This window comes from Lithobates pipiens, unplaced genomic scaffold, assembly GCF_037356315.1.
Source record: "Lithobates pipiens isolate NorthernLeopardFrog02 unplaced genomic scaffold, aLitPip1_a1.2 Scaffold_18, whole genome shotgun sequence".
Taxonomy (NCBI): domain Eukaryota; kingdom Metazoa; phylum Chordata; class Amphibia; order Anura; family Ranidae; genus Lithobates; species Lithobates pipiens.
The window spans coordinates 308,642,685-308,670,621 of record NW_027507758.1 but is presented as its reverse complement, the minus strand read 5'-3'; the positions used below and the strand labels follow the sequence as shown (position 1 = coordinate 308,670,621).

General features: G+C 40.8%; 1 protein-coding gene across 2 annotated transcripts in view; it reads right to left on the bottom strand.

The window, feature by feature from the left end:
* Positions 1–5: 5 nt before the first annotated feature.
* The window catches only part of USP45 (ubiquitin specific peptidase 45), a 286,672-nt gene continuing 258,740 nt past the window's right edge, over positions 6–27,937 (bottom strand). The window contains exons 14-18 of one of the 2 annotated variants that reach the window (XM_077487200.1): positions 23,862–24,468; positions 18,861–18,958; positions 14,462–14,548; positions 8,898–9,018; positions 6–5,447 (exon numbers count right to left, since the gene is read on the bottom strand). In XM_077487200.1, the coding sequence (XP_077343326.1) occupies positions 5,320–5,447; positions 8,898–9,018; positions 14,462–14,548; positions 18,861–18,958; positions 23,862–24,468 (1,041 nt within the window). In that variant the 3' untranslated portion in view covers positions 6–5,319. Of the gene's footprint in view, positions 5,448–8,897; positions 9,019–14,461; positions 14,549–18,860; positions 18,959–21,535; positions 21,598–23,861; positions 24,469–27,937 lie in introns of those variants that run through there. The other variant, XR_013276728.1, reaches the window with a different exon arrangement.

Genomic DNA, 27,937 nt, shown 5'->3' with positions numbered 1-27,937 from the left:
ATAAACATAGTCTAAATATATTTTATTTACATCACGTCATTTGCCAAGGCACATAAAGAATAATATGAAGTCAAAATATAATTTATAGAACATTTATCAATGTTTGTGAATAAACGTTATGCATTCTCTGGTAAATAAAAGCCAAATTGTATGTATTTTCATCTGTGCATACTGCTGAAAACATATTTAAAGGGTAGGTTCACCTTTACCAACATGATACATCTGTATTTAACGAGTAACATGTAAGGCCTCTTTCACACGGCCGATCCGTTCAGGTCCGCCTGTCAGTTTTTCAGGCGGACCTGAACAGATTCTCCATAGAGGTCTATGGAGCGTTGGATGTCAGCGGTGAAATGTCCCCTGACATCCAACCCGCTCCGATCCGAAAAGGTGCGACAGAGGAGAAACCTATTTTTCCATCCGGCATCGAATTGGATGACGATGGACTCTGCGGTCCGTCCTCATCCGATCTCCCATAGGGGAGAGCGGCGCTCTGACAGGTCCGTTCCCGCACAGTGTGCAGGGACGGACCTGTCATCTTCCTGTTCAGCGGAGATCGCTCCGGCGATCCCACGCTGAGCAAGCGGATATCCACGGGGCGGATCAGCACTAATCTGCCCCATGTGAAAGAGGCCTTAGATGTTGGGAATTACCAGCCCCCTCAACCCCAGAGACCTTTCCCCTTTTAAAAGCAGGCAGGGGTTCTTCTCAGCACAGCCATTGTCACACTTAAATTCAGGATTTATTCCCAGCGATCTGTGAATGAATAAAACACACAAGTCCCTTCTACCACTGAGGCAAACAGACTTGTAGCTCTCTACAGACTACGAGCATGCAGACTCTTCCACAGCTCAGGCCGAGAGCTATAGGCACACACTTTAGCAACCGTTCCAAAGTAAACAGTGTACACTTTTTTTTTTTTATGTAAAAAATATATATGCACTCAGTAAAGTAACTGATTTGCTGTCCCTGAAATATGGATTATAACAAGTGCAAGTTTCCCCTGCTTTAAAAGTAACATACTTCTGTGATATTGTTTTAGTATAGATTGTATACAGTTATTATTTTCAAGATTTCTTAGTTTTTTCCTTTTTAGAGCTGTATATAATGTATTACTGGAGATAGCACAAATGAACTATGGGGTTGATTTACTAAAGGCACATAGACTGTGCACTTTGCAAGTTAAGTTGCGCTCACTTTCCCCTGAGCTTAGTAAATGTAGTGAAGCTCTGTTGATTTCCGTCATCCAATCATGTGCATACAAAAATGCTGTTTAATTTCCTTGCACTTGATTGGGTATTCTTTGCAAAGTAAAGCTTCACCACATTCACTAATCTCTAGGGAAAATTACTGCAATTGCACTTGTAAAGTGCACAGTCTATTTGCCTTTAGTAAATAAACCCCTATGTGTATACATATATACAGCCATGCTCTGTGTAGATCCAGAATTTCCCACTGAATGTGCAATTACACAGATTGTAACAATACGATATTTATAAAGTTATGTAATCAGAACCCCCATATACAACAAATAGAGCAAGTCTGGTTGTGTTTGTACTGTAGTGGGTTTATTTAGTAAAGCAATGAAGAGAACCAAATGAAAATGTTCAAAGCGCCCAATGCAATCTGATATTGGTTTACCTAAAGCCAAACTTTCTTTGGATGTCCACGTCACAGGTGATGTGGACACTTCCTTTTAGTTGCCCAGTGACACGGTCCTCAGAAAACTCCAGTGGAGTGATGTCAGAAAAAGGCGACAGGTCTACTGCAGCTTTGAATAATCAGTTGTGACTCCTGAAAGTGGTACCAGTGAGGGATACAGTTATTTGAGTATAATTTACTGGATGGGTGTAAGCGGGAGGGAGCGTATTTCGCATAACGAGAGATGGGCTTTACGCTAAATCAAGGATGCAAGAATTGTGTTTAATCAATATACAGACGTTTTATATGTAGCTCTTTTAGCTTTCTAAAATCCCGTATAATTTTATGCAAATCTTGTGGTACAGAAATGAAACATCTTGTTGATTGTTGACAATGTTTTCCTAATATGCCAAAGAATTAGAAAAGTACAAGGGGGATAAGGATGGACTATGAAAAAAGGGAAAAAAAAAAAGCATTTAAAGTGAAATAGACAGGGCTGCTAATATGAAGTACAACCGGTCCTGTTGTACTGGGCCCAAGCCCCATCAGCTAAACAAGGGACTTGGGACAGATTTATTGTTCATTTTTTCCTAAACTAATAGTTGGCTTATACTAACCACACCCTCTCTCCTACTTCCTTAAAAGAGGAGCAAATGATTTATTTTTTCCCCGATTAATACTTACCTAGGTGGATGCAGCATTGGTCCCCCACTGCCTCTGCACTGAGGACAGAGTGATTGAACATTGCTGATCACTCATTTTTCAGAGCTCTGTAAGCAGAGAGCTGTAGACTGTCAGTCACAGCTCTCTGCTCTGCCCCCTCCTCGCTCTTTCGAGTGCTGAGCTGTGGAGGGAGCAGAGCAGCCACCTCAGGCTCTCAGTGACTCTCAGAGAGGCTGAGCCGGGTGTGTCAGTCCAGGCACCTGGTGGATCCAGACTCTGTGATTGTGATGACGCGGTGCCTGGACTTCTCCTTTAACAAGGCTAATATTAAATTTCCCTAGGCCACATCTAGTCAACAAACAGACCCAGGAAGTGGGAGCAGAGGTAAGATTTTTTTTTTCATTTTTAGAGCATAGGCGGATAAAGTCAGTGCTGGTGTTCTGCTGCACCCCAAAAGATGGGGGGGGGGGGGTTAGGCAAGGCCCTGTACAGCCTAACATCAGCCCTGAAAATAGGGCCAATAAGTAGTGAGGGCTGGATTAAATAAGGTGTAAAGCATTACTGGATACGTACCCCTATTAGTTTGTCTTCTCTCCTGTGTCACGTCTGTATGTAAAAATATTAGCTAAGTTTAAGATGTATATTTTTGCATTGTAAATGAAACTAATAAAAATGTATGGAAATAAAAGAAAGTAAAATTTATAGCTCCTAAAATCATTGTTTGTGTTGGGTACTGTGGCACAACTTCATGCAAAATTAAAATAGAATTCCTTTTAGTTTAAAAAAATATCATGTGGTTCCAAAAGAACACACAAGACTTGTAAACTTCAAAAGCAAACAGCACTGTTATACATAAGCAAACTATCCCATCGCAGTAGTGCTGCTTATAAATACATTTCTGCTAATAGAACACTATCATATATGTATGTTCTCAATATATTGTTGACATGTATAGGGTACAAAAAAAGAAGTAAAAATAAACATTTACAGGAGTACATTGCAGGATACAGTAGCAATAAATGTTGCAAACCAAAAATGAACTCAGGCTGACTATAAGGTCTGAAAGCATTAACAAAAGTAATAACCTAAAACAGCCTGTTCAATACAGAAAAAAAATGGATATCTGCTTTCTTAGACAACATCTAGAAATGTAATTGTGCCTGAACAAAACCCTGAAAAATGTACCTTCTGCATTAAATGCCTCCTGGAAAAAACATGATATTATACTTCCTGTGTGTAGAGCTTTATACTGTAGCTGTATATCTAAAGTTGGCCACACCCTACCAACATAATGTACAATCTTTGTATAATCTCAAGTTTTAAAATGTTGTAATATAAATACATACCAAAACAATCTATTTAAATTGCATCCAAAGTTAATAGTAGATCTAAAAGGACAGTATAGAATCAGATTGTATAATGTACAGCTAACTTAAGGCAATGTGTGCCTAAATGCTAGTCTGATTTGGTTTGCCGTTCTCCTTACTAGAGAGGAAGCTTGTATCTTCAGACTATACATTCTACTACTTCTACTTCATCCATTCTTTGGATCTGTGCTTCTTCCACCTCTTCAATATTACTTCACTAGTTTTAAATAGTTTAATATTTTTGTACCATGCAGACCATGCCACCATATTTAATGATTAAATGGATTAGGGGGGATTTATCAATCTGGAGCAGCTTTGCATGGTAACCAACTTTTATCTTGACAAAGAAACATAGAAGCTGACAGGTCTCCAAGCACAGCTGCTACAGATTCTGTCTTCTCCTCATTGTGCTCATAAATGGTGTTCGTATATAGAAAAATGCAGAACCTGTTAACATTAACTGAACTACTGGCCAAAGTAAATGTATGATGTAATAGTATTTTATATATGATAGTAAAGAGGAAGCCCCAAAATATAAATCTCCCTGCCCACTACCTACAAACCCTTCTAAATAATATTGGAACTAATTCCTACTGTTGTTTACATTACCTAGAGGGCAACTAGACAAGTTTTTAAAAAAAATATTTCCTTTAATATCCACAAGTGTAATAGGGCTTAGACTGGGTGCCTCATGAGTAATGATGTCCCATGTATTTTTAGGAAGACCATTTTGGCCTTTCTGGAAAGGTCTCCAGGAGCTCTCCCGTAAACATTTCAGGCAGGGAGATATTGGCATATCCTCTAACAAAATATTAGAGCGCTGAGGCTCAGCAACAACAGCAATACACATCCGGCCATTTGATCCTTGACTCTTCTGCATTAAAGAATGAGGGACTGGACAGATTTATAGGCATATATTCCAACAGACTGTGATGAGCACTCCATCCATTGGAGTGGATTATTATATCCCAGGAAATTAAAGGTTATCTAATTTTCACAAGTAATATACAGGAGAAGAATCACTTGCTAGTATAGAATCTGTTATTCACCCACTTACTGTGATCAGACACATATATACTGTATATCATCAGCATTCTACCAGGTTCTGCTGCCCTTGCATTTCCATGGTAACATGTTATAACTTGCATTAGGATTTGGTTTTACCTTTACTTTGGCTTTTTTGTACATCATTTTATTTGGAGCAAGGGTGCACTGGCAAAGCAGAGGCCACACTGAGCAAAAGGAACTGGTTGCAAGGAGAGTAACATGCAGAAGGTTATGAGTGAGAGGGAGCTGGCCAAGAGAGGAGTGATATGAGTCAAAGCGAGCTTGGATTTGAGTGGTTAGAACTAAAACCAGATATGTAGTAGCTCAAGCAGTATTTCTGGCCACATTCCTCCAGATAATATTTATTACAATGGGATACATTGGCCGATGAGAATTATATTAGGTCCAAATTGACCTAATATGCATTTACACTCTATTATACCTTGCCAAGAAAAAAAGCATGATCTGAAAACCAATTACTATAGTCATATTACAAACACATGTAGAGCATATTTTCCTAGATTTCCCTTTCTTTAGCAAATCCTGGAGTAGACCTTTGAGTGAAAATTGTGTTTTAGAGTAAAGTTCAAAAGAACTTTCACTACAGTCTTTCATAAAATAAAAGATAAGCTTGAGCAGCTAGCACCCTAGATTCATCCACCATCTGTATGTGTGTATCATTAATATACACCCATTGGCTTGAAGACGATGTTGCTCCATCTTTCAGTACTGTAAAGCAAACAAAAATGGGAGCATTAAAACAATGGGCAAACAAATGTTACTAGTACATATAGCTCTATCTCTATACTTAGTATATTATTATTATTATAGAGGATTTATATTGGGCCAACAGTTTGTGCAGCACTTTACAATGTTCGGGCACACTGTACAGTTACAATACAATTCAATACAGGAGGAATCAGAGTGCCCTGCTCATTAGAGCTTACAATCTAGTGTATATTTATTTCATAGTACTTATTTATAGAAAACCTATCCTTCCATCAGCTCCTTAGTCACTTGACCTTTATTTTTGTAAATATAATTAATTTTCCTACAACCTTTTTTTTTTTTTTTTTTTTTTTATAACTTCAATGGTACAGTAAGATCCTGTAGCATTCCAAATTGGTTTGCTTTATAGTTATGGATGACATTGGTAATGAGCCACTTCAGCTCTTGATTGAAGGTATACAGTAGGTACAAGTGTACTGACATCACCTCTGCAAGGGCCATTTTTATAATTTTATTCCATCTAGGACAAAGAAAAGTTAAACATTTTACCACTCTCCCAAAATATTTAAATGAGAAGTGTGTTTTTTTTTTTTCCCCTGGGGATTCATACATATCTCGGTGGATGCAGCATCAGACTGATTGCTGCATCTGTATCCTGGCACCTCTTCACTTAGAACTGAGCCACCGAACATCTCCGCTGGCTCCGTTTTCTCACCTCCCCAAGCGGAGAGATGCTGCCTGTCAATCAGCAGCTCTCCTCTCTGCTCTTCCTTGCTCACTGGAGCACTGAGCTGTGGAGGGATGGGGAGCAGCCGTCTCATCGGCTCGCTGAGAGACTGAGACTGCCATTAGTCCAGGTAGCTGGCGGATCCAGACTGCCTAAGTCAGGATGACAAGCTGCCTGGACTGATTCCAGTGACGTCAGTGGAGAGCGGACTTCAGATCGCTCTGCACTGAAAACGGGTCACAGGAATTCAAAACTAATTGCACTTCTGTGACCCATAGTAGAAACCCAGCCAAGCTAGCTCAAGCAAGAATTCTCCTTTAATGGAAACCTTACCTGTCCTTGATGGTATAGAGCGGTGATGGCGAACCTTAGCACCCCAGATGTTTTGGAACTACATTTCCCATGATGCTCATGCACTCTGCAGTGTAGTTGAGCATCATGGGAAATGTAGTTCTAAAACATCTGGGGTGCCAAGGTTCGCCACCACTGGTATAGAGTCATTTTAAAGACTGTAGATTCATGTTTCAATCATTTTTTCATTTTTTTTTTTTTTTCTTTTCAAGATGTAAAAGAAATACAAAATATAACAGCAGCAGTAATTTTCTAAGGTAACATACACAGCAGTATTGGTACACATAAGGCAACAAGGAACAAAGTTGGACTACTCAATAGTTTGATTATAGGTAGTGATTGTGGGTTGACTCACAGCAGTTCTATGATGTGAAAGACCCTGATTGAAATTGGAAATAGAAACCCTGAGGTTTGCCATGTATACCACCAACATTGTCAGCCTACATGCAAACCATGTCCTCTAGAACATAGGGAAGATCGAATAATAGCTGGCAACACCTCTCTCAGAAGCGAACAGTGGAGAGTATTGGGTGCATCAATACTATGTTCCTCCAGAGCAAAAGAGAGGAAATTCACTCATCAACTCTGGTCTTATGGGTTAGTTTATCGGAACTCAAAGTACAATTATGACCTTTCATTTCAAAATCTGTCAGCACTAAAATCTGAGTGCAAATGCACCTACAGTTTTCTCAGTCTACCTGCAAAGTCCTACAAATACCTGTTGAACCTACCAGTGAAGTCCACCTAAAGCAGCTTACTGCACTGTGTGGTTATGATGCTTCACTGCTCCTGAACTCACAGTAGAGGTGCCACTCTCATGTCAGCTGTGCCTGCTTGTACTATAGTAAGATGAAAATGTTGCAGGAGGCATAACATTCAGCATTGTCACTGCTGATTCCCAAGCCTGTGGCTCGTCAGTCAGCATCTGGCCAAACACAGTCCTGTCTGCTTTTTGGATTGACAGCACTGCTTCCCACTGTGAGTTGCATTGTCATGGAGAGGGAGCATGTGAAATGCAAATGAAGCAGGATCTGTCTCATTCAGGTAGGGTAAAATAATTTTTAGTTTACATTTTGAGGCTTGTGCATCACAGACACTGAATATGGAACTTCTTTAAACTGCATACCGTGACTTTAGCTTTACTTTAAACTAGCCTCCAAGTGTTGGACTGGATGTGAAATTCTCAACTGTTCACAGGCAGGGTCATTTTACATGTCCAAAATCGTTTAATGCCCAAAGATACCATTCTATTTCCTCGTGCCCCTTTCAGAGATTAACCCTGCCCGATAACTTACTAATTACCTCTTTTTATGACATTGAGTCAAATAATGAATACTTTAGCCAAAATCTTCTATATTAATGGGAGAGATGTGTCTGCATAATTACCAACAAAGAAGATCTTTATTTTATGTTCTAGACTATAGGGTTTATTTATAGAAAATGCAGTGCATCCAACTTTCCAGTCAAGGACAATCTGGGCAAAATATGATGCCAGTTAAAGTGGCTGTAAAGGCACAAGGTTTTTACCTTCATGCATTCTATGCATGAAGGTTAAAAAAAACTTCAGTTTACAGCCCCCCTACTACTTACCTGAGCCCCATCTCCATCAAGCAATGTGCATGAGAGTAGCGGCTCTCCTGGGTCGAAGAGACCATATTTGAGGTTAATAACTCTGATCAGCAGGTTGTAATCCACTGCTCAGAGTAATAGAATTGTTCACTAGAGAGTTCTGAAAAAATCTGCTATAAGTTTATGGTCACTGAAGTGACCATAAGCTTATAGGAGAGGGAGAAATGAGATGGCCACCTACAGGCGTGTCTAAGTCCATACGGCACATAGACCTGGCAGTGAAAGGGTTAATTTCAGTTTAGGCACTATCATAGTTTGCCATAGCAGAAAACAAATCTTCAAAAAAAAAAAAAATCTTCAAAAAAAAAAGAAAAAGAAAAACAGTTGCAGGTTTTTTAGCTCCTGCCATATTTGTTAACAATTTACAATTATTATGTATTACACACATTTTCAGTCTGCATTCGTTTTTAGCTGTTGCCCACCACACGGAAAAGCAAACCAATCTGAACACTATATTTTTCTTAGGGTGCTTACTATGAAAGTTTACAATTAAACTGTTCCCAGTTGGGCTTGCCATACAGTAGATAGATAATATAATTAGAGAAAAATGATCAGTATAGGGTGAGCCTTAAATGTGACTGGAAACAATAAATCTATTCAGAACGGAGGCAGGAATCATGTTTGTGGAAAGGAAAGTTACAAAAAAAGCAAATGGCTGCATTCTTGTACATTAGGATAAACTGTTGCTCATATAATAATATACAGTAAATATAGAGGTTTATTTATAATAGTGATGTTTTCACCTGTTCCTTTAGAAGGCATTCGGATCTTGACATATGCTACATAGTGTCCTCCTCTCATAGATCCACTGTGCTCCACTATTCCATAGAGACTGTACAAAACACTTTTTTCTTCTAACACATTCTTCACAGGTTTAAACAGAAAGAAAACAGAAAGCTCCATCATTAGTTCATTCTACATTAACTATTACAGTTATCACATTTTATGTGTTGGGCAAAACAACTACATTCACTTTAAAAGTTAAAGTGTTACTAAACCCACAACAGTAAAATCGGTGTGTATATGTAGTAAAGCTTGCTTGTTATACTCACTGTGTAACCTCAGGGGTTAATCCTGTGCATTGTGTAAAAAGGTTGTTTGTTCCTGTCTTCTCTATTCCTCCCCTTCTTCCACAGTTCCCAATCTATCTTCTGATAGAACAGAGGCTAGGGGACTATACATGCTCGGTTTGGTGTGAATTGCTAGAGAGGTTTTTTCCCCCCTGGTAGAGTGCATGTGATCAGAACAGGGCCAATCAGCACTGTACAGAGGGCCAGGGGTCCTGCAGCCCAATAGGATAGTCAGAGCAGAATGAAAACTCCTCCTACAAGCTTTAACCAGACACTGATAGAAATCACAAGACTGCTCTAACTGCTGATGAGAGAAGATATTTACCAGTTTATATTTACTAAAATAACTGCATTTCCATTTTCTGTGTACTGTGGGAGACCAGTAGTGTATAGTGAATGCAGGGTCCTGGGTTTAGTAACACTTTAATAAAAAAAATAAAAGATCTTGTGGTAAACATATATCATGGCTAGTTTAAATAATTCCAATAAAGGAGGTTGGTGTTGAACTAGGGCAGTTGCTTCCTCTCCATGCAAAACAAGGCATCCAGCCAGCCATAGTTTGACTTATTATAGGGGTACCAAGAATAGACGACAGATGCCTAACTGTGACGTTTTTAACCATTTTCACCCTTAGTAAGTACCTCAGAAACCCCTGGTTGAACAATATTGCAGCCAGGGTAACACAATATTAAATTACAGTCAACCATAGATTGTTAGCCTTAAAAGCAGTGTTCCAGCTGGGGAAAAAAAACAAAAACACTAAAAATCGGCAACTACAAATACTGCAGCTGCTGACTTTTAATAGGACACTTACTTGCCAGGGAGCCCATGATGTCCAAACCCCAGCTGATTTTCGGGTCGGCTCTCAGGTGCTGCCACCGCTATTCATGGTAAGAGAAACCCCACTGTGCATGCGTGAAGTGCGCTGCACTTTCTAACTGACCCGGGGGCGGAGAAAGGAGGCCGAACTTCTGAGGGACATGCAGTCTCCCGAAAGTTGGGGCCTGAAAGGTGCTAAATGTGGCACCGGGTGGCGGCGGGAGTGGAGAAGCAGATCAGCGGTGCTTCCACTCTTTTGGGTGGAACTCTGCTTTAAGCCTGGTGCACACAATGAGACTATAGGACAAATGATTATCCTTTTTTTTGCAAGCTAGTCCTATATCGAAAATGAAGAGATCACGAAAGTTAGAAAAATTCTTTTTTTTACCAAAAAAATTCAGAAGTGATGTATTGTACTGGTATTGTATTTTTGGGCGAAAACTGTACTGATTAAATGAAAATGGTACGAGAAATATTTTCGTGCTTGGCCCATTGGAAAATGGAACTCTAATATAAAGAACACATTTCAGTCCTCCAACAATGTCTTAATATGTAAGAATACATTGTAGATTATTGTAGGTTTTGAAATAAAATGACATTGCTTAGAGCTGTAAGCACACATTGAGGTTGAACCTTACACTATGATGGAACAGTCCAGCACCCAGCTTGGGTGCTTCCCTCAAGATATAGTTACATCCAGTTTGGAGCCAGGAATTTTTGCCAAATATTGCACCCAAGATACTAGACAACACTAGGTTAGGTGCATACTGGATCCCTTAATTGTTAATTCACACAGAATATATACCATGCAAGAGCAGATAAGAGTTTGATACCCATTACCCTAACAGTACAAACTGTAAACAGGAATATAACATAGCTAAGGAACAGCCAACATAGTATGCTAATCCGCCACTAGCAACTAATAGGTGACATTGATCTAATTAATAACTAGACACTTAAACAACCTCAGGTGCCCAGTCCATTCAACACCCAGCCCACAACCCTGGATGCACCAAGTACATTAGACATTATTATAAGCATAAACACATAAAATCCTTCAATGGTTAAAGTGGTCACAATATTAAACACATCTCCAAGAGATGATCAGACAGACAAACAATAGGTGACTCAATTAACAATGAAAAAACACACCTAGGAAGCACACAATGAGAAAGGCATACCCAACAAACACTTAAAGTGGTTGTAAACTCTCCCCCACAACTTTGTCCCATTTAAATCAGCATAAAAAACCCCCTAATGAACACCTCTTGTAGATATCTCCTTACTTGCTTAGTATTGTTGTAATCGTTTTTGTTCTTTAGAATGACGTCACTGAGCATGCCCAGATCTCCCCTGATTTACGGCACACTCTCTATGTGCTTGTCTATCTGTTATCAGGACTTCCTACGGCACACCACTGATATCCCGGAGGCTGCAGAATCATTCAGAGCTTCCTCCTACACACCATGTGACATCACATGCAGTGTAAACCTGGCTATTACTATAGTCCTATCAGTTGAAGCTGATAAGACTGACAAAGGCAAACATTAGACAATCGGCACAAGTAAATACTATGAAATAAAACAAGTCAGCTATGAACAGGGAAGCAGGGTTGCCATAGAAACGTTGGATTGAGAAGGAGGCTTGGTTAACAGTACAGGAAGTGATCAATGTAAGGGTGAAAATACACTCCACTGTGGACTCAGAAAACAATACTTAACCACTTAAGGACAGCCGCATGTAATTCTACGTCGGCAGAATGGCATGTACGGGCACAAGCACGTACCCGTACGTGCTTGCCTTCCAGCGGGTGGGGGCTTGCCTTCTGCTGGCTGTGGCGGTCTGTTTCGCTTCAGGAGCGATCCGGGATGAGGGGATGGCCGTTGGTTTCTGGCCATCCCCTCTCGATCGCTCCTGGCGAATGAGAAGCTTCCCCTGCCTGTGTAGTGTAAACACAGGCAGGGAGGAAGTGATGTCACTCTCCTCGGGGCGGTCTTTTTGACCGGACTGCGAGGAGAGGACATAGTAAGTGTGCACCAACACTACACTAACACGTAGGTACACATAGGCACACAAATCACCCCCCCCCGATCCCCCCCTCTCAGTCACAGTGTCACTGATTGCAGTGATCATTTATTTACTGATCACTGCATTTAGTGTCAGTTGTGACAGTAAAAAGTGTCAGGGCAGTTAGTGTTAGGTCCAGGGTAGCCCCCTACCCCCCCATAAAGGTTTAACCCCCTGATTGCCCCTAGAGTTAACCTTTTCACCAGCGATCACTGCATAAGTGTCACTGGTGACGCTGGTTAGCCAGTTAGTTATTTAGGTTCCCCGTCAGGTTTTTATATAGCGTCTGGGACCCCCATATACTACCTAATAAAGGTTTTAACTCCCAGGTAACCCTTTCACCCCCTTTTGCCAGTGTCACCAAGCGATCGTTTTTCTGATCGCTGCATTAGTGTCACTGGTGCCGCTAGGTAGCTAGTTATTTTTTAGGTTCACCGCCAGGTTTTTATAGCGTTAGGTACCCCCATATACTACCCAATAAAGATTTTAACCCCCTAATTGCCCCATAAAGTTAACCCTTTCACCAGCGATCACCGTATAAGTGTTATGGGTGACTCTGGTTAGTTAGTTTGCTTTTTATAGCATCAGGGAACCCACCATTTATTACCCAATAAAGGTTTAACCCCCTGATCACCCGGCGGATGATATCAATTAGGTTTTAGGGTCAGGGTCTGCGTCGCCCCGGGCAGCGCTAGGTTAGTGCCAGTAACACCCACGCACAAAGCATACACCTCCCGTAGTGGTATAGTATCTGAACAGATCAATATCTGATCAGATCTATACTAGCGTCCCCAGCAGTTTAGGGTTCCAAAAAAACGCATTGTTAGCAGGATCAGCCCAGATACCTGCTAGCACCTGCGTTTTGCCCCTCCGCCCAGCCCACCCAAGTGCAGTATCGATCGATCACTGTCACTTACAAAACACTAAACACATAACTGCAGCGTTCGCAGAGTCAGGCCTGATCCCTGCGATCGCTAATAGTTTTTTTTTGGGTAGCGTTTTATATTTTAATCCTGAAGGCGGTGCTTGGTTTTCGGGATCCCAAAAAGTCCCACATATGTGGTATCCCCGTACTCAGGTGAAACAGCAGAATATATTTTGGGATGCAATTCCACATATAACTATGGCATGTGTGAGCAATATATCATTTAGTGACAACTTTTTGTAAACTTTTTTTTTTGTGTCATTATTCAATCACTTGGGACAAAAAATAAATATTCAATGGGCTCAACATGCCCCTCAGCAATTTCCTTGGGGTGTCTACTTTCCAAAATGGGGTCATGGGGGGGGGGGGGGTTTGTACTGCCCTGCCATTTTAGCACCTCAAGAAATGAGATAGGCAGTCATAAATTAAAAGCTGTGTAAATTCCAGAAAATGTACTCTAGTTTGTAGACACTACAACTTTTGCGCAAACCAATAAATATACTCTTATTGACATTTTTTTTTTACTAAAGACATGGGGCTGAATACATTTTGGCCTAAATGTATGACTAAAATTTCATTTATTCGATTTTTCTTATAACAAAAAGTAGAAAATATCTTTTTTTTTTTCCAAACTTTTCAGTCTTTTTCCTTTTATATCGTAAAAAATAATCGCAGAGGCAATCAATCAAATACCATCAAAAGAAAGCTCTATTTGGGTACAACATTGCATGACCACACAATTACCAGTTAAAGCAGTACAGTGCGAAATTGTAAAAAGACCCCTGGTCCTTAGGCTGACAATTGGTCTGGGGCTTAAGTGGTTAAGGTGGCGCTGCCTAACTCCTGGAAACATGTTTTTTAAAGTTTCTTTAAACAGTAATATGCGATTTGGGCTGGATTACAGTGGCTATAGTTTGATAATTACTTATTAGAATGGACTAAATGAAAAGAGGCATCAGAGTGGGAGAGTTTACTTCCTCTTTAACACCTTAGTAAACTGACTATAGCAGGAGATCCCAGTATCAGGTTGCTTTGAACTGATCATATTAACATCTGCTCTAAATCTCACAGTCTAAAACAGTACAGCACATTTTTAATACATATTCCTATTTTTGCACTTAGTAGAATGCACTTTGCTTAATTGGGCTATAGCACACTCATTAGCACCCCCTTACATTAAATACAAAACGGTCATTGCTGGTTTGGGCACAAATGACCAAATCAGTGTATTTTGGGGAGACATGGACCCAAATCGGAAGCAAGACCACTCCAAGGGTCCCCCCGATGCACACACCTCCCAAAGAGTAGTGTTCCCTAAAAGCCAGGGCCCATAGTCAGTAAGCAAGAGGCCACCCTGCAGTCCCTCCAAAAGCCCCTGTCTCGGTTGGGTCTGTCATATACACAATTTATTTCTCTTTTACTATACCTTGCAAGTTGCAGCACAAAAGGGTGCCAGGTCTAAAATGAAGGGAAAATCCACATGCCTATTGATTTTACGCAGTGTTAGCCCATTCTGAAATAAAATATAGGTGAATGATTGATTTTCATGGCAAGGTCAGCATAAATGAAAGTTTTAAGTAAATACTACTATTTACATTCACAAGACAGCAATCTATAGAGTCTATAATTTGAGATGCAGTACTTACATAAAACAGCATAAATAGATGGAATTTTATACTTTAGAAATACACCGATGTATTAAAACTATCCTTAACATCTTAATCATATCTTCTACTACCAGGGTCTTTTTATAAAAAAAAAAAAAAAAAAAAAGGATCAATAGGAATCTGGATAAAACAGTCCCATAGGCAACACCTGTGGTTAAGCCAACCTTCCAGTTTGTTAAAGCTGAACTCCAGTATAAGAAAATATTGTCTAAATATAATAGATGTGTATTGATACTTGAATATTGCCTTGTATAACCAATTAAAGACCGTAAAGCAAAACAATACCTTCACAGAGTTTAGGTATATAATGTCTAGCAAATGGCATTACATTATTTTCTGTGGTGTAGCCTCTTACTTGGCTTTCTGCTCAAACTCCACTTTAACCAATACAACATACTATTTACTCACTTTACAAAAACTAAAGATCGTATGCAATCCTTCAGAGGGTACATACTGTATATTAGTATTATTAAACTTAGTGACGTGATCAAATTCAAAACATTTCATTAATCAAATACAACATGATATAGTGTTCTGTTCACTCAATTCAGCAAATCTTCCAAAATAATTGAAGAACTGTACTCCCAAAGCTGAAAGCCTCCACCAACACTCCAAAGATGTCTGCTCACCTTCAATATAGACTCTCAACAAAAGTCAAATATGGCTTTTTGCTTTGGGAGCACAGTTCTTCACATTTAGTATATTAATATTTAGTTTTTTTTTCCACTAAGTGTGAGCAGCTAGAAAAAAAAAAGAACTGTTGCACTGATATGTGTTTATATAATTCTACAGTATATTAACAGTAAGGCTAAGTTCACTTTTTAGTTTTTTTTTCTAAATTCCAGTTCCTCTATGTACCAATATAGCATTAATGTACTTATTTTGCAAAAATAAAAGCTTTCCATTAATTCTACACAGGCTTACCTCACTCTCTTCATAGCTGTTTAAAAACACTGCTCGATTACTTCTGCCTTACTTCCTGGGCAGACTTTAGATCATGACACAGGAAAGAGTTGACCAGCTGATCTCATTAGCACACACCATGCATTAGTTACAGTCAGGGGAAAAAGGTATTTGATCCCCGGCTGATTTTGTACGTTTGCCTACTGACAAATGATCAGTCTATAATTTTAATGGTAGGTTTATTTTAAAAGTATTATTATGTTATATTTAACAGTTTAAAATCCAGAAAAACGCATTTCAAAAGAGTGAAATATGTATTTGTACTTGGTGGAAAAATCCTTATTGGCAATCACAGAGGTCAGACGTTTCTTGTAGTTGGCCACCAGGTTTGCACACATCTCAGTTTTTTTTCCTCACTTCTCTTTGCAGATCCTCTAAGTCACTAAGGTTTCAAAGCTGATGTTTGGTAACTCGAACCTTCAGCTCCCTCCACATATTTTCTATGGGATTAAGGTCTGGAGACTAGCTAGGCCACTCCAGGACTTTAACACGCTTCTTTCTGAGCCACTCCTTTGTTGCCTTGGCTGCGTGTTTTGGGTCATTGTCATGCTGGAATACCCATCCACAACCCATTTTCATTGTCCTGGTGAAGAAATAGATTCTCACCCAAAATTTGACCATACATGGCCCCGTCCATTGTCCCTTTGATGCGATGAAGTTGTCCTGTCCCCTTAGCAGAAAAACACCCACAAAGCATAATGTTTCCACCTTCATGTTTGATGGTGGGGATGGTGTTCTTGGGGTCATAGGCAGAATTCTTCCTCCTCCAAACACGGAACCCAGTTCTCCTCTAAATAATTCAGTTGTTGATTAGCAAACTTCAGACGGGCCTGTACATGTGCTTTCTTGTTACCTCCCGTGTTGGTCTAGGCTGATTCCTCGCTGTTCTCATGATCATTGAAACTCCACAAGGTGAGATCTTCCATGGATCCCCAGACCGAGGGAGATTGAGAGTTATTTTTGTTTCTTCCATTTGCGAATAATCGCACCATCTGTTGGGTGTTTGTCTGTGACCCAGAGATAGCTGATAGCAGGTCACTGCCAATATACTGTATATTCAAACAGCAAAGCACACCAGGTTTTAGATGTAGCTTCATTAAGGGGAACCACTTGGTCAAATCTGACCAGATGATATACCACTGTCAGCTAAAGGTGCAGAAGCCCCAAAAGCATGACGACCTCTGACACCAGCAGGTAAACGTTCTAAGGGAGATCCCTGGAGCCACCATTCACCCATACATATTTACCCTCATTAATACATAAAGTATTCCATATTAGGTATTGCCAGGAGCCACAGTCGTCCATCATGGTACTGTAAACAACCATCGGTAAGAGCCAAGATGCTACGGGCCTGTAAAGGGACACTATGACAAACCAGTAATTTGGCTGGTCATATTTGCCCTCTAGGGCAAAAACCCCACAGGCTGCCCATTAGGAAACTGGGCTGTCACAGCTGAACCCACATGTCAACTGCATGTGCTTGATGGCTGTAACTGGGGGTGCTATGAGGATCCAAGTTATCCAGCCCATTGCCCTAAACATTCATTATTATCTTAGAATTGAGTAGGAAAATCATAGGCACTAGGTCAGGATTTCTTAACCATGGTTCGGCTGAATTTGGGGATTTCTCTAGGGGAATAACTTGTAGTCCGTGACCAGCATTATTCCCATCATTGTTTGCTTTAGAATTCTGGTAATTGTGTCATTATTATTATCATCACAAAAAGGAAAAATAGACAGTGCCTGAGATATTATTTAACTTGGTATTCTATAGTGCTGACAAACTGCAATGCAGTACAGAGTGCATAAACAGCAATGTAAATATAGATTTTGCCACCAATTACAAATGTAGATTTTTTTTTTTAACAATTAAATATTTACCCAGCCAAAACAAAAACAAATTTGACAGAATCTGGTCAGGTTGATTGGAGACCTTGTCGATCACCACTGAGAAAAAGAAACTTCTATATGTGGATGTCACATGTAACTATCTTGGATCTAATTTCCTATTTCAAATTTTGGTTTCAGTTTTTTCCTTCTTTGATATGATACTGAGACATTGCTTAAAAAAAAAAAGATTGCTCGTGATATATTTGAAAACCTGTTTATTGAAGTGACGAATGTATCATGTTTCACGCACACGTTTAGTAATTGATTCACAATACATTGTCAGACATAAGGAGATGTATTGTATTCAAGATGCTTTTCTATGCGGTGCATTTTTTGTCTGCTGACATACTTGTTGCTTTCTTGGAATTTCTACATACAAGTCACCATTTGTCTGTCTGCAATTTTATATAAAAATAAAAATTACTCTTGAAAAAAAAAATGAATGTTAATATTTACTCCTTTAGCTATTCTTACATTAAAGGGTAACTCCACTTTCGTTGGGGAAATAAAATAGCAAATAAAGAAAAAATAATATAGCACATATAATTGTGATACTTATAATATTGTAATTGAATGTTATTAAAAATTACCTTTCCATTTCAAACTGCAGCCAATGTAATTTTCTGAGAATGCATTGCAATATGGCTACATGGAGTTGTTCTGTACACAGAGTGTGTACTGACCAATTCCTAGAAACATAATTTCCTGCTTGTGTGATTGGCTCACCAATTTTCCCAGAAGTCTGTCTAAGATACAAGTCAGATTTCAGGCATGCCCTGCGACAAAAATTTGGAGAGATACTTTGGCCCAGCAGATTTCCTCATTAGTGCCCTGCAGCTGCACACCTGACAGTTAATTATTAGACCCACTCAGTACAGAGGCACAGACAAACACATATGGGTTACTTCAGAATAACAAAAGGTAGGAATCTGCAACAAAAGTGGAGTTACGCTTTAACGCGCTGATTTCATTAACATACTTCAAACTGAGGATTTAAAAATCATTTCAGGGATTCCCTGAGAGCTGATCTTTTTTTTTTTTTTACCTCCATGGTAAAGAAGTTAAGAAAGTCTGCATTAGGCTAATAACAGAGTTGCCCACAATCGTGGAGGAAATTTTGGTCACCAGCAGGGCCATCTCTTGAGTTATCTTTTATTTTTTTAGTGCACCTATACCGCAGTCTGCGATTATCTACATAAAGCATCGTATTTTTAAATGAACAAAAAAACTAAACTATTTAGGCCACTTTACACTTTAATAACAAACATTAAGATAACACATTTTTCCTACAGTGATGTAGCTTACCTGGCAGAATCTTTTCAAATGTAGAATAAGAACAACCGGTAATGCAGAAATCAAAAGCTGTTTCCTGGCATTTGTATAGACACTACCTTGTTTATCCTCTAGGAGTAAAAAAGTTAATAATAACTTTAAGAGCTTTAAAAAAAAAAAGCTAATGCAATGATACTATGTGATTTAAATGAACAAGCATAGTGTATATAATTTAACTAATATAAAAAGCTAAGCTATCCCAAAATATATGTATATATGCACAGCCTGAAATTATCAGTGAATAAAATGCAGCTAGCATAGTCATTTTGCATGGAAGCATGTATTGAGACAAATATGCTGATGAACATGAACAAAAGTGCTAGATGTCTGAATGTAATGTCCCTAACACCAATATTCTGAATCGCTAAAATAAGAACAAGTAAGGGAAGCCAGAACTCCTGATCTGCACACTTACTCTGGGTCAGTTTATAATATATAAAAAAAATCTTTGCCTTAAATGTAAGTAGTACTGTAGTATCTAAAATCAGACTTTGGGTGGCACTGTTGTAAATGTATTTTTTTTAAATGTTAACTATCCATGTCTCTAGTGCAGTATGTACAGACCACTTGTATGTAAACAGAATCATTCTACAGGGGTGCTCAACCTGTGGCTCTCCAGCTGTTGCAGAACTACAAGTCCCATGAGGCATTGCAAGGCTGACAGTTGCACAAGCATGACTCCCGAAAGGAGAAGCATGATGGGACTTGTAGTTCTGCAACAGCTGGAGAGCACAGGTTGAGCACCCCTTAATTATTCTATCACAATGCTTAAAATGAGGAACAACAAGTTATTAGATCAAATACTGTTCTAAAGATTTGAGAAGATATGAAGCACTTGGACAAAACCAAATCTTTATTCCAGTTTCAAAAATACAAGAACAAAAGCTTAAAGCTGAAGTTCAAGTATGACCTTTATTGCCTAGTTACATTGGCCCAGCTTGGACCAATATCTCATAACTGATGAACGATGTAGAAGGTGACAATCACTGTAGCAGTTGCTGCTACTACTCTGATAATTGTAAACATCTTATTTCTGTGACAAGCAGCCTTCCTTTCTACCAAGATCCGACAGATTTATGAAAGCTTCCTGGAAAGCACTGGTGATATATCTACCTACCTACAGGAGGATTGGACACTGAAAATTAAACTGTATGACCATTCAGGATAACCCCTCTTACTACCAGCATGCCTCAGTTGTGTAGCAAAGAAGTACCGAGCACATGAGCAAATGCACAGAGGGACAGGAGCCATGTCCCACAATGGATGCCAAGAAAACGATTCTACAGTTAGTACAAAAGTCTTATTTTTTTTAAAATTTTAAAAATGTTCATTTTTTTTCTGGGAAAAATGTGTTTACATTTTGAGAACACGTGGTCAAAAACATTTGACAGTGCCCCTTTGCTGGACTTTTATAGGTTTTATGTTCCCAAAGAAAAATATCCCACTCTTTACAATAATGCCTTATTCATGCCATCATTTTCCGCTAAAACCTATATTTGTAAGCAACTACTTTCAAGAATGAAACGCGAACTGAAAAATTAGAACCAAAATGAGCACCTTGAAAATTCAAAAACAGTGCCAAATATTGCACTAGTTTTATGTTACCCTATTTTACTTATTTAATAAAAAAATGAAGCTTTATTACTCAGGTCCATTATCTATATCAGTGATTGCTAACGTGTGATTTGCCCATGCGGTCATCAGCTATCCTTATTGTTAGTGTATTTAATGTGTGGCCCAAGACCATTCCTCTTCTTCCACTGTGAAACAAGAAGGTCAAAAGGTTGGACACCCCTACAGTAGATGTAAAACTGAGGACTACCTGCAGCTCAAGAGCTGCCCGAAGGACCTTTTAATACCACCAGATGCATAAAGAAAACAATGCCTCTCCAGGAAATATCAAGAAACTCGCATAACTAGTGGAGTATGTCTTGACAGTAAAAGGAGAAAAAAATCCTTAAGAACATAAGCTTGAAAGCTGGTTTACCTGAACCACCCACAATGGTAGCATGAGAAAGTGACTCACCTAACAGGGTCCATCCAGGACTGCCAAAAAGTAGAATCAGTAGTTGCAATATAGAGACTCATAGCCTGAAAAGCAGTCAAACAAGGAAATAAGTGCTGCCAACACTGGGGAGCTACAGTTCATTGAGGGAACCATGAATGCCAACATGTACTGTGATATACTGAAGCAGAACATGATCCCCCTCCCTTCGGAAGCTGGGCCACAGAGCAGTAATCCAAAATAACGACCCCAAACACACCTCCATGACGACCACTGCCTTGCTAAAGAAGCTGAGGGTAAAGGTGATGGACTGGCCAAGCATGTCTGCTAACCTAAACCCTATTGAGCATCTGTGGGGTATCCTCAAATGGAAGGTGGAGGAGCGCAAGGTCTCTAATATCCACCAGCTCTGTGATGCCGTCTAGGAGGAGTGGAAGAGGACTCCAGTGGCAACCTGTGAAGCTCTGGTGAACTCCATGCCCAAGAGGGTTAATTAATGGCTGTGTGTTGCGTTATTTTGAGGGGACAGCAAATTCACACTGTTATACAAGCTGTACACTCACTACTTTACATTGTAGCAAAGTCTAATTTCTTCAGTGTTGTTACATGAAAAGATATAATAAATTATTAACTGTATACTAACCCCCTGGCTGTCATGTAGATCATTTGGTGCTTGCTGAGAAGAGGAATTCTAAGTTCAGCGTACTAAAGCCAAAAACATGTAAACAACTAACAATTTTAGAAGTATGCAATGTAAGGATTATGAATTAATTGCAGTATAGATATTAGACTCACTTCTATGCCCTTGATCCACTGTTTGAAAATTCTGGTCAGAACGACCTGAAGGCTTACGAGTATAAAACAGCAAACAATTGTAACAAAGATGAATAATAAATGCAGCAGGAATCACTATATAGCAGTCGCTATTAGATAGCAGAAGGCATACATTATACACGATAAGGTGATCAGACTTTTATTTGTCTGATGTTAATTGCTTTGATACTATATTTTCAGTTAGGATTACAAGGTTTTAGGTACACTATTCCATTATTGTCGAGATCTATGAACTTTTGCACATATAGATGTCTAAAGGGAAATCAAACACATCCAAGTAGATAATTGCTTAGGGCAACGAGTAAATTACACTCATACTCTCCCCACTGTGGAGTTTACCTCCAAGCATTATAGGGATGCACCGAATGGGTTTTTTGGTGCCGAAACCGATACTGAAAATGAAAAATACACTAGGCCGAAAACCAAAACAGATACCGAAAATTACTGTTTTCAAAAAATATTTTTATACAGGAGATGGTCAGAGACTGGGGACATGGTACAGGAGGTGGTCAGAGGCTGGCGACACGGTACAGAAGGTGGTCAGAGGCTGGCGACACGGTACAGGAGGTGGTCAGAGGCTGGCGACACGGTACAGGAGGTGGTCAGAGGCTGGCGACACGGTACAGGAGGTGGTCAGAGGCTGGCGACACGGTACAGGAGGTGGTCAGAGGCTGGCGACACGGTACAGGAGGTGGTCAGAGGCTGGCGACACGGTACAGGAGGTGGTCAGAGGCTGGCGACACGGTACAGGAGGTGGTCAGAGGCTGGCGACACGGTACAGGAGGTGGTCAGAGGCTGGCGACACGGTACAGGAGGTGGTCAGAGGCTGGCGACACGGTACAGGAGGTGGTCAGAGGCTGGCGACACGGTACAGGAGGTGGTCAGAGGCTGGCGACACGGTACAGGAGGTGGTCAGAGGCTGGCGACACGGTACAGGAGGTGGTCAGAGGCTGGCGACACGGTACAGGAGGTGGTCAGAGGCTGGCGACACGGTACAGGAGGTGGTCAGAGACTGGCGACCTGATAAAAGAGATAAGTGCAGCCAGTGTTGCCCCCAGTGATGCAGCCAGTGTTGCCCCCAGTGATGCAGCCAGTGTTGCCCCCAGTGATGCAGCCAGTGTTGCCCCCTGTGATGCAGCCAGTGTTGCCCCCTGTGATGCAGCCAGTGTTGCCCCCTGTGATGCAGCCAGTGTTGCCCCCTGTGATGCAGCCAGGTAATCAGCGAGTACTTACTGTCTTGGTGCATCCCCAGTTGTAGGTGTAATTCTGGGAGGTGATCCTGTGTTTACTTACAGGGAATGTCCGCTCTTATCAATAGTTTTCTTAGATAAACACATCAGTCTAATGTAAATAATCTTATCAATATGTGGCAATGCTGTGAAAATCTCCTTCCTCTGATGCAGCCAGCGATGCCCCCCACTGATGCAGCCAGCGATGCCCCTGTGTAGTGAAGAGAGCCGCCTGGTTGAATAGAGCGCCGAGAACATCACAGCTTTAATTTCAATAGCTGTGTGTTCCCCGTCGCGCGCCGTCACACTCAGCCCCTCCCCCTTGTCCGGGCACTTTGATAGACAGATCACCCGTCCAATCTGGACAGGTGATCTGTCTATCAAAGTAACCCCGGACAAGGGGGAGGGGCTGTGTGTGACGGCGTGCGACGGGGAACACACAGCTATTGAAATTAAAGCTGTGATGTTCTCGGCGCTCTATTCAACCAGACGGCTCTCTTCACTGCAGAGGGGCATCGCTGGCTGCATCAGTCCTGCGCTATTCACCCCCATCATGGGAGGCACCACGGGCGGGGCGGGGGCGGAGTTCAATTATCGGCCGTTTTTTCCTTTCGGCAAATTGCCGAAAAGGGCATTTTCGGCCGATATGTTTCGGCGGCCGAAATTTCGGTGCATCCCTAATTATAATCACAACAGAAAGTATGCAAACTGTTCAGTGAATGCTGCATTTATTCATTCTTATAGTCTACAGAAAAATGCCAATTTTATGACTGATGTGCTACAGTGAACTATGTAGTGAATACCATTACTTCCTCTAGAGGAAAAGGACAGCACATCTGTAAAGACTGTAGTCTGTCGGCAGCAAAAAACAAAACATTTTTATCAATAGTGTGTAACAAGCATTACCAGCAGAATGAGTTTTCCATTGATACTTCATCCTGTTTTCAGTACACTTCTCACACAGCAGTTTGTTGTTCCCCATCAAGAGCTCTACAGCTGTAAACTGGTAGAGACAGGACTGCACAGAGCATTCTTTGGAGCTGGTTACATAACCCTGGGAGAGTGTTTGGAAAGCAGTTTGAGGATTCTGGGATAGCACACACTTTGGATGTGAACAAGGTTCCTCTTCACATGAACCCATGTTCTCCTCCATAGGATTCAGGCTGAGCTTTGACAGAGGCCCAGTGACAGCATCAAGTGATGAGCGTAAGAAATCATTAATGGCAGAATGGTTTCCAGCACTTTTATGATTTGTGTCGTTTTCTCTGTTCATTTCTGTTTGGGCTAATAAATTCTCACAATCGGAAGCTTCGCTATCTGCATCTCCACTGCTTTCCAGTTGGATATCTTTGTCTCTTTCACTGCCATCTGACTGGCTGCCAGTCTTAAGAGTCTTGGGAACATTGTTATTTATACCAACTTGAGACTTCTCTCTGTTTTCTTGCAATAATGTAAGGTTTTTGTTGTCATTAGATGTGGATTCATAGGCTGACTGTTCTTTTCTCCACCGGTCCTAAAGTAAAATTAAAAGATTATATTTTAAACAGCTAAAGGGAAATTATAGTGTTATTTGGCAGTGGTGTATCTAGCACATCTGGCATCCAGGGCCAGTCATTTATTTTATACCCCCAACCCCCTCCTTCCCAAAAAAATTATATCAAGAAGTAAAGCGGTATGCTCAGCCTGTTGCACCGGATGTGGATGTGGTCAAATTGCATTGATAGTGGGGGTGGCTTAAAGGGGCATAGTTATATAAAACTTTAGCATACTCCCTTATACCCAGCACACATTCACATTAGTCCTTTTATCACAAAATATGCTTTAATGACTGTGCCACAGGAAAGAGTATAACTAGGGTTGCCACCTCAACCCTTTAAAACCGAACACATATGCATTACACGGGTTCTGAGGCTAATTTAATGCATGTAAGGCACCAAGTGTGTTTAATTACTACCTTAACCACTTAACAACCGGCCCATAGCTGAATGACGGCTACAGGGCAGTTGTTTAACTCTGAGTGGCCGTCATATGACGTCCTCCCAGAATTCCGCTCTCGTGCGCCCCCTCGAGAGCATCCGTGTGGACACGGCACATCAAGGATCACGGTAAACGGCCGCTCATCGCGGCCGTTTACCGCGTGATCGCTCCGTCAAATGATGGAGCGATCGGTACAGTGGAGGGGGAAGAGATCGGTGTCAGCAGCGCTGTGGGCTGCATCTGCAGAGCCCACATCGCTGCTCACCGAAATTTAACCCCTCAATTCCCTGCCAATGCTCTGCAATGCCCGCCAATGCTCTGCAATGCCCTGCAATGCCCGCCAATACTCTGCAATGCCCGCCAATACCCTGCAATGCCCGCCAATACCCTGCAATGCCCGCCAATACTCTGCAGTACCAGCCAATACTCTGCAGTACCAGCCAATACTCTGCAGTACCAGCCAATACTCTGCAGTACCAGCCAATACTCTGCAGTACAATTCCAGCCAATACTCTGCAATACCCTGCCATAAATAGCCATACCCGGAGATACCCAGCCATACTCGGTGATACCCTGCAATACCCAGCCATAGACACCCCCCCCCCTCCCACCACCCTCCAGTGCTTCTACCGACTCGCCAATAAGATCAAAGCTGGAATCTTTTTTTTATTTTTTTATTTCAGGCTTCCCAGCTTAGAGGTGAGATGTGGGGTCTTATTGACCCCATATCTCACTGTAAAGAGGACCTGTCATGCCATTACATGAATAGGAATAAAAGTGATCAAAAGATTTTTTTTAGGGGAAAAAAATGTCAAACTAAAATAAATAAAGTAAAATGAACAATAAGAATTTTTTTTTTAAAGCGCCCCTGTCCCCATGTGCTCGCATGCAGAAGCGAGCGCATACGTAAGTCCCGCCCACATATGAAAACGGTGTTCAAACCACACATGTGAGGTATCGCTGCGAACGTTAGAGCGAGAGCAATAATTCTAGCCCTAGACCTCCTCTGTAACTCAAAACATGTAACCAGTAAAAAAAATGTAAAGCTTCGCCTATGGGGATTTTTAAGTAGCGACGTTTGGCGCCATTCCACGAGCGTGTGCAATTTTGAAGAGTGACATGTTAGGTATCTATTTACTCGGCGTAACTTCATCTTTCACATTATGCAAAAATTGGGCTAACTGTTTTTTTTTCCAAAAAAAAGCATTCGAAAAATTGCTGCGCAAATACCGTGCGAGATAAAAAGTTGCAACGACCACCATTGTATTCTCCAGGGTGTTTGCTAAAAAAAACATATATAATGTTTTGGGATTCTATGTAATTTTCTAGCAAATAAATGATGATTTTTACATGTAGGAGAGAAATGTCAGAATTGTCCTCGGTGCTCCAGAACGCCTGATGGCGCTCCCTGCATGTTGGGCCTCTGTATGTGGCCACGCTGTGTAAAAGTCTCACACATGTGGTATCGCTGTACTCGGGAGTAATAGCAGAATGTGTTTTGGGGTGTAATTTGTGGTATGCATATGTTGTGTGTGAGAAATAAACTGATAATATGACAATTTTGTGAAAAAAAAATAAAAATGAAAAAAAATATATCTTGATTTTGCAAAGAATTGTGGGAAAAAATTACAACTTGAAAAAACTCATCATGCCTCCTACTAAATACCTTGGAATGTCTTCTTTCCAAAAAGGGGTAATTTGGGGGGTATTTGTACTTTTCTGGCATGTTAGGGTCTCAAGAATTGAAATAGGCCGTCAGTACTTCAGGTGTGATAAATTTTCAGATATTGGCACCATAGCTTGTGGACTCTATAACTTTCACAAAGACCAAATAATATCCACCAATTTGTACTTATTTTTACCAAAGATATGTAGTAGTATAAATTTTGGCCAAAATTTATGAAGAAAAATTACTAATCTGCTAAATTTTATACAGAATTGTCGGTCTTTTTCTTTTATAGCACAAAAAATAAAAAACCGAGCGGTGATTAAATACCACCAAAAGAAAGCTCTATTTGAGTGAAAAAAGGACAAAAATTTCATGTAGGTCCAGTGTTGCATGACTGAGTAATTGTCATTCAAAATGTGAGAGCACCGAAAGCTGAAAATTGGTCTGGTTATTAAGGGTGTTTAAGTGCCCAGTGGTCAAGTGGTTAAAATACACCTATGATAACAATAATAGACCCTTCATTTCTTTGTAAGTGGACAAACTTACAAATTCTGCAAGGATCAAATAATTATTTTCCCCACTGTATACTGCAGCAGGGTGGCTCGTACAGGCACTGCAACATTACAACTTGATTGAACACAGCAGGACTTAGCCAGCGCATTTCAGCCAATGAATCATGGCTGGGACTTGCTGAGCGGCTGTGTCCAATCACAGCCCAGAACCCTGTGTTGACAATCAACACAGGGCTTTGTACAGAGAGAATGATTTTAGATCGGGTTCACACACTGTATATGTGGTCCAGTTTTGACAGCGTGATTTCAGCTCCCTTCGGTGCGACTTTGTTTAGTGGTTCAAGTGTGATTCAGGTGCGAATTGTCAAAGTGTATGACAGTGGAAATCGCTGATGTTCATAATCGCACCGACTCTTTTTAGCAGCTTCCCGACCGCCTCACGCAGATATACTGCGGCAGAAAGGCACGTACAGGCAGATTAATGTACCTGTATGTTACCCTTTAAGAGGATGCTGGGACTGTGACGACATAATGGGCGGGGATATTATCCGGTGATGTCCCTATATAAGTCGCCGCGCGCCGCGTCCCTGCCATTGTGACCGGAGGCAGCGACGGGGCAACATCTCCAGAAGAGAAGAACAGAAGACAGTAATAGTGGCGACAGAAGACCGGGCCACCGCTTGTAAAAGAGCTAGAAGAAGGCGCGGTGGCCCGGCAAGAAGAACCGAAGAGGGGGGACAAGACCCCCAAAGTCGAAAGAAGAGGGCGGCGGCGAAGAAGAAAGCCGGGCTCCTCCGCTAGTGAAAGAGCTAGCAAAAGAGCAG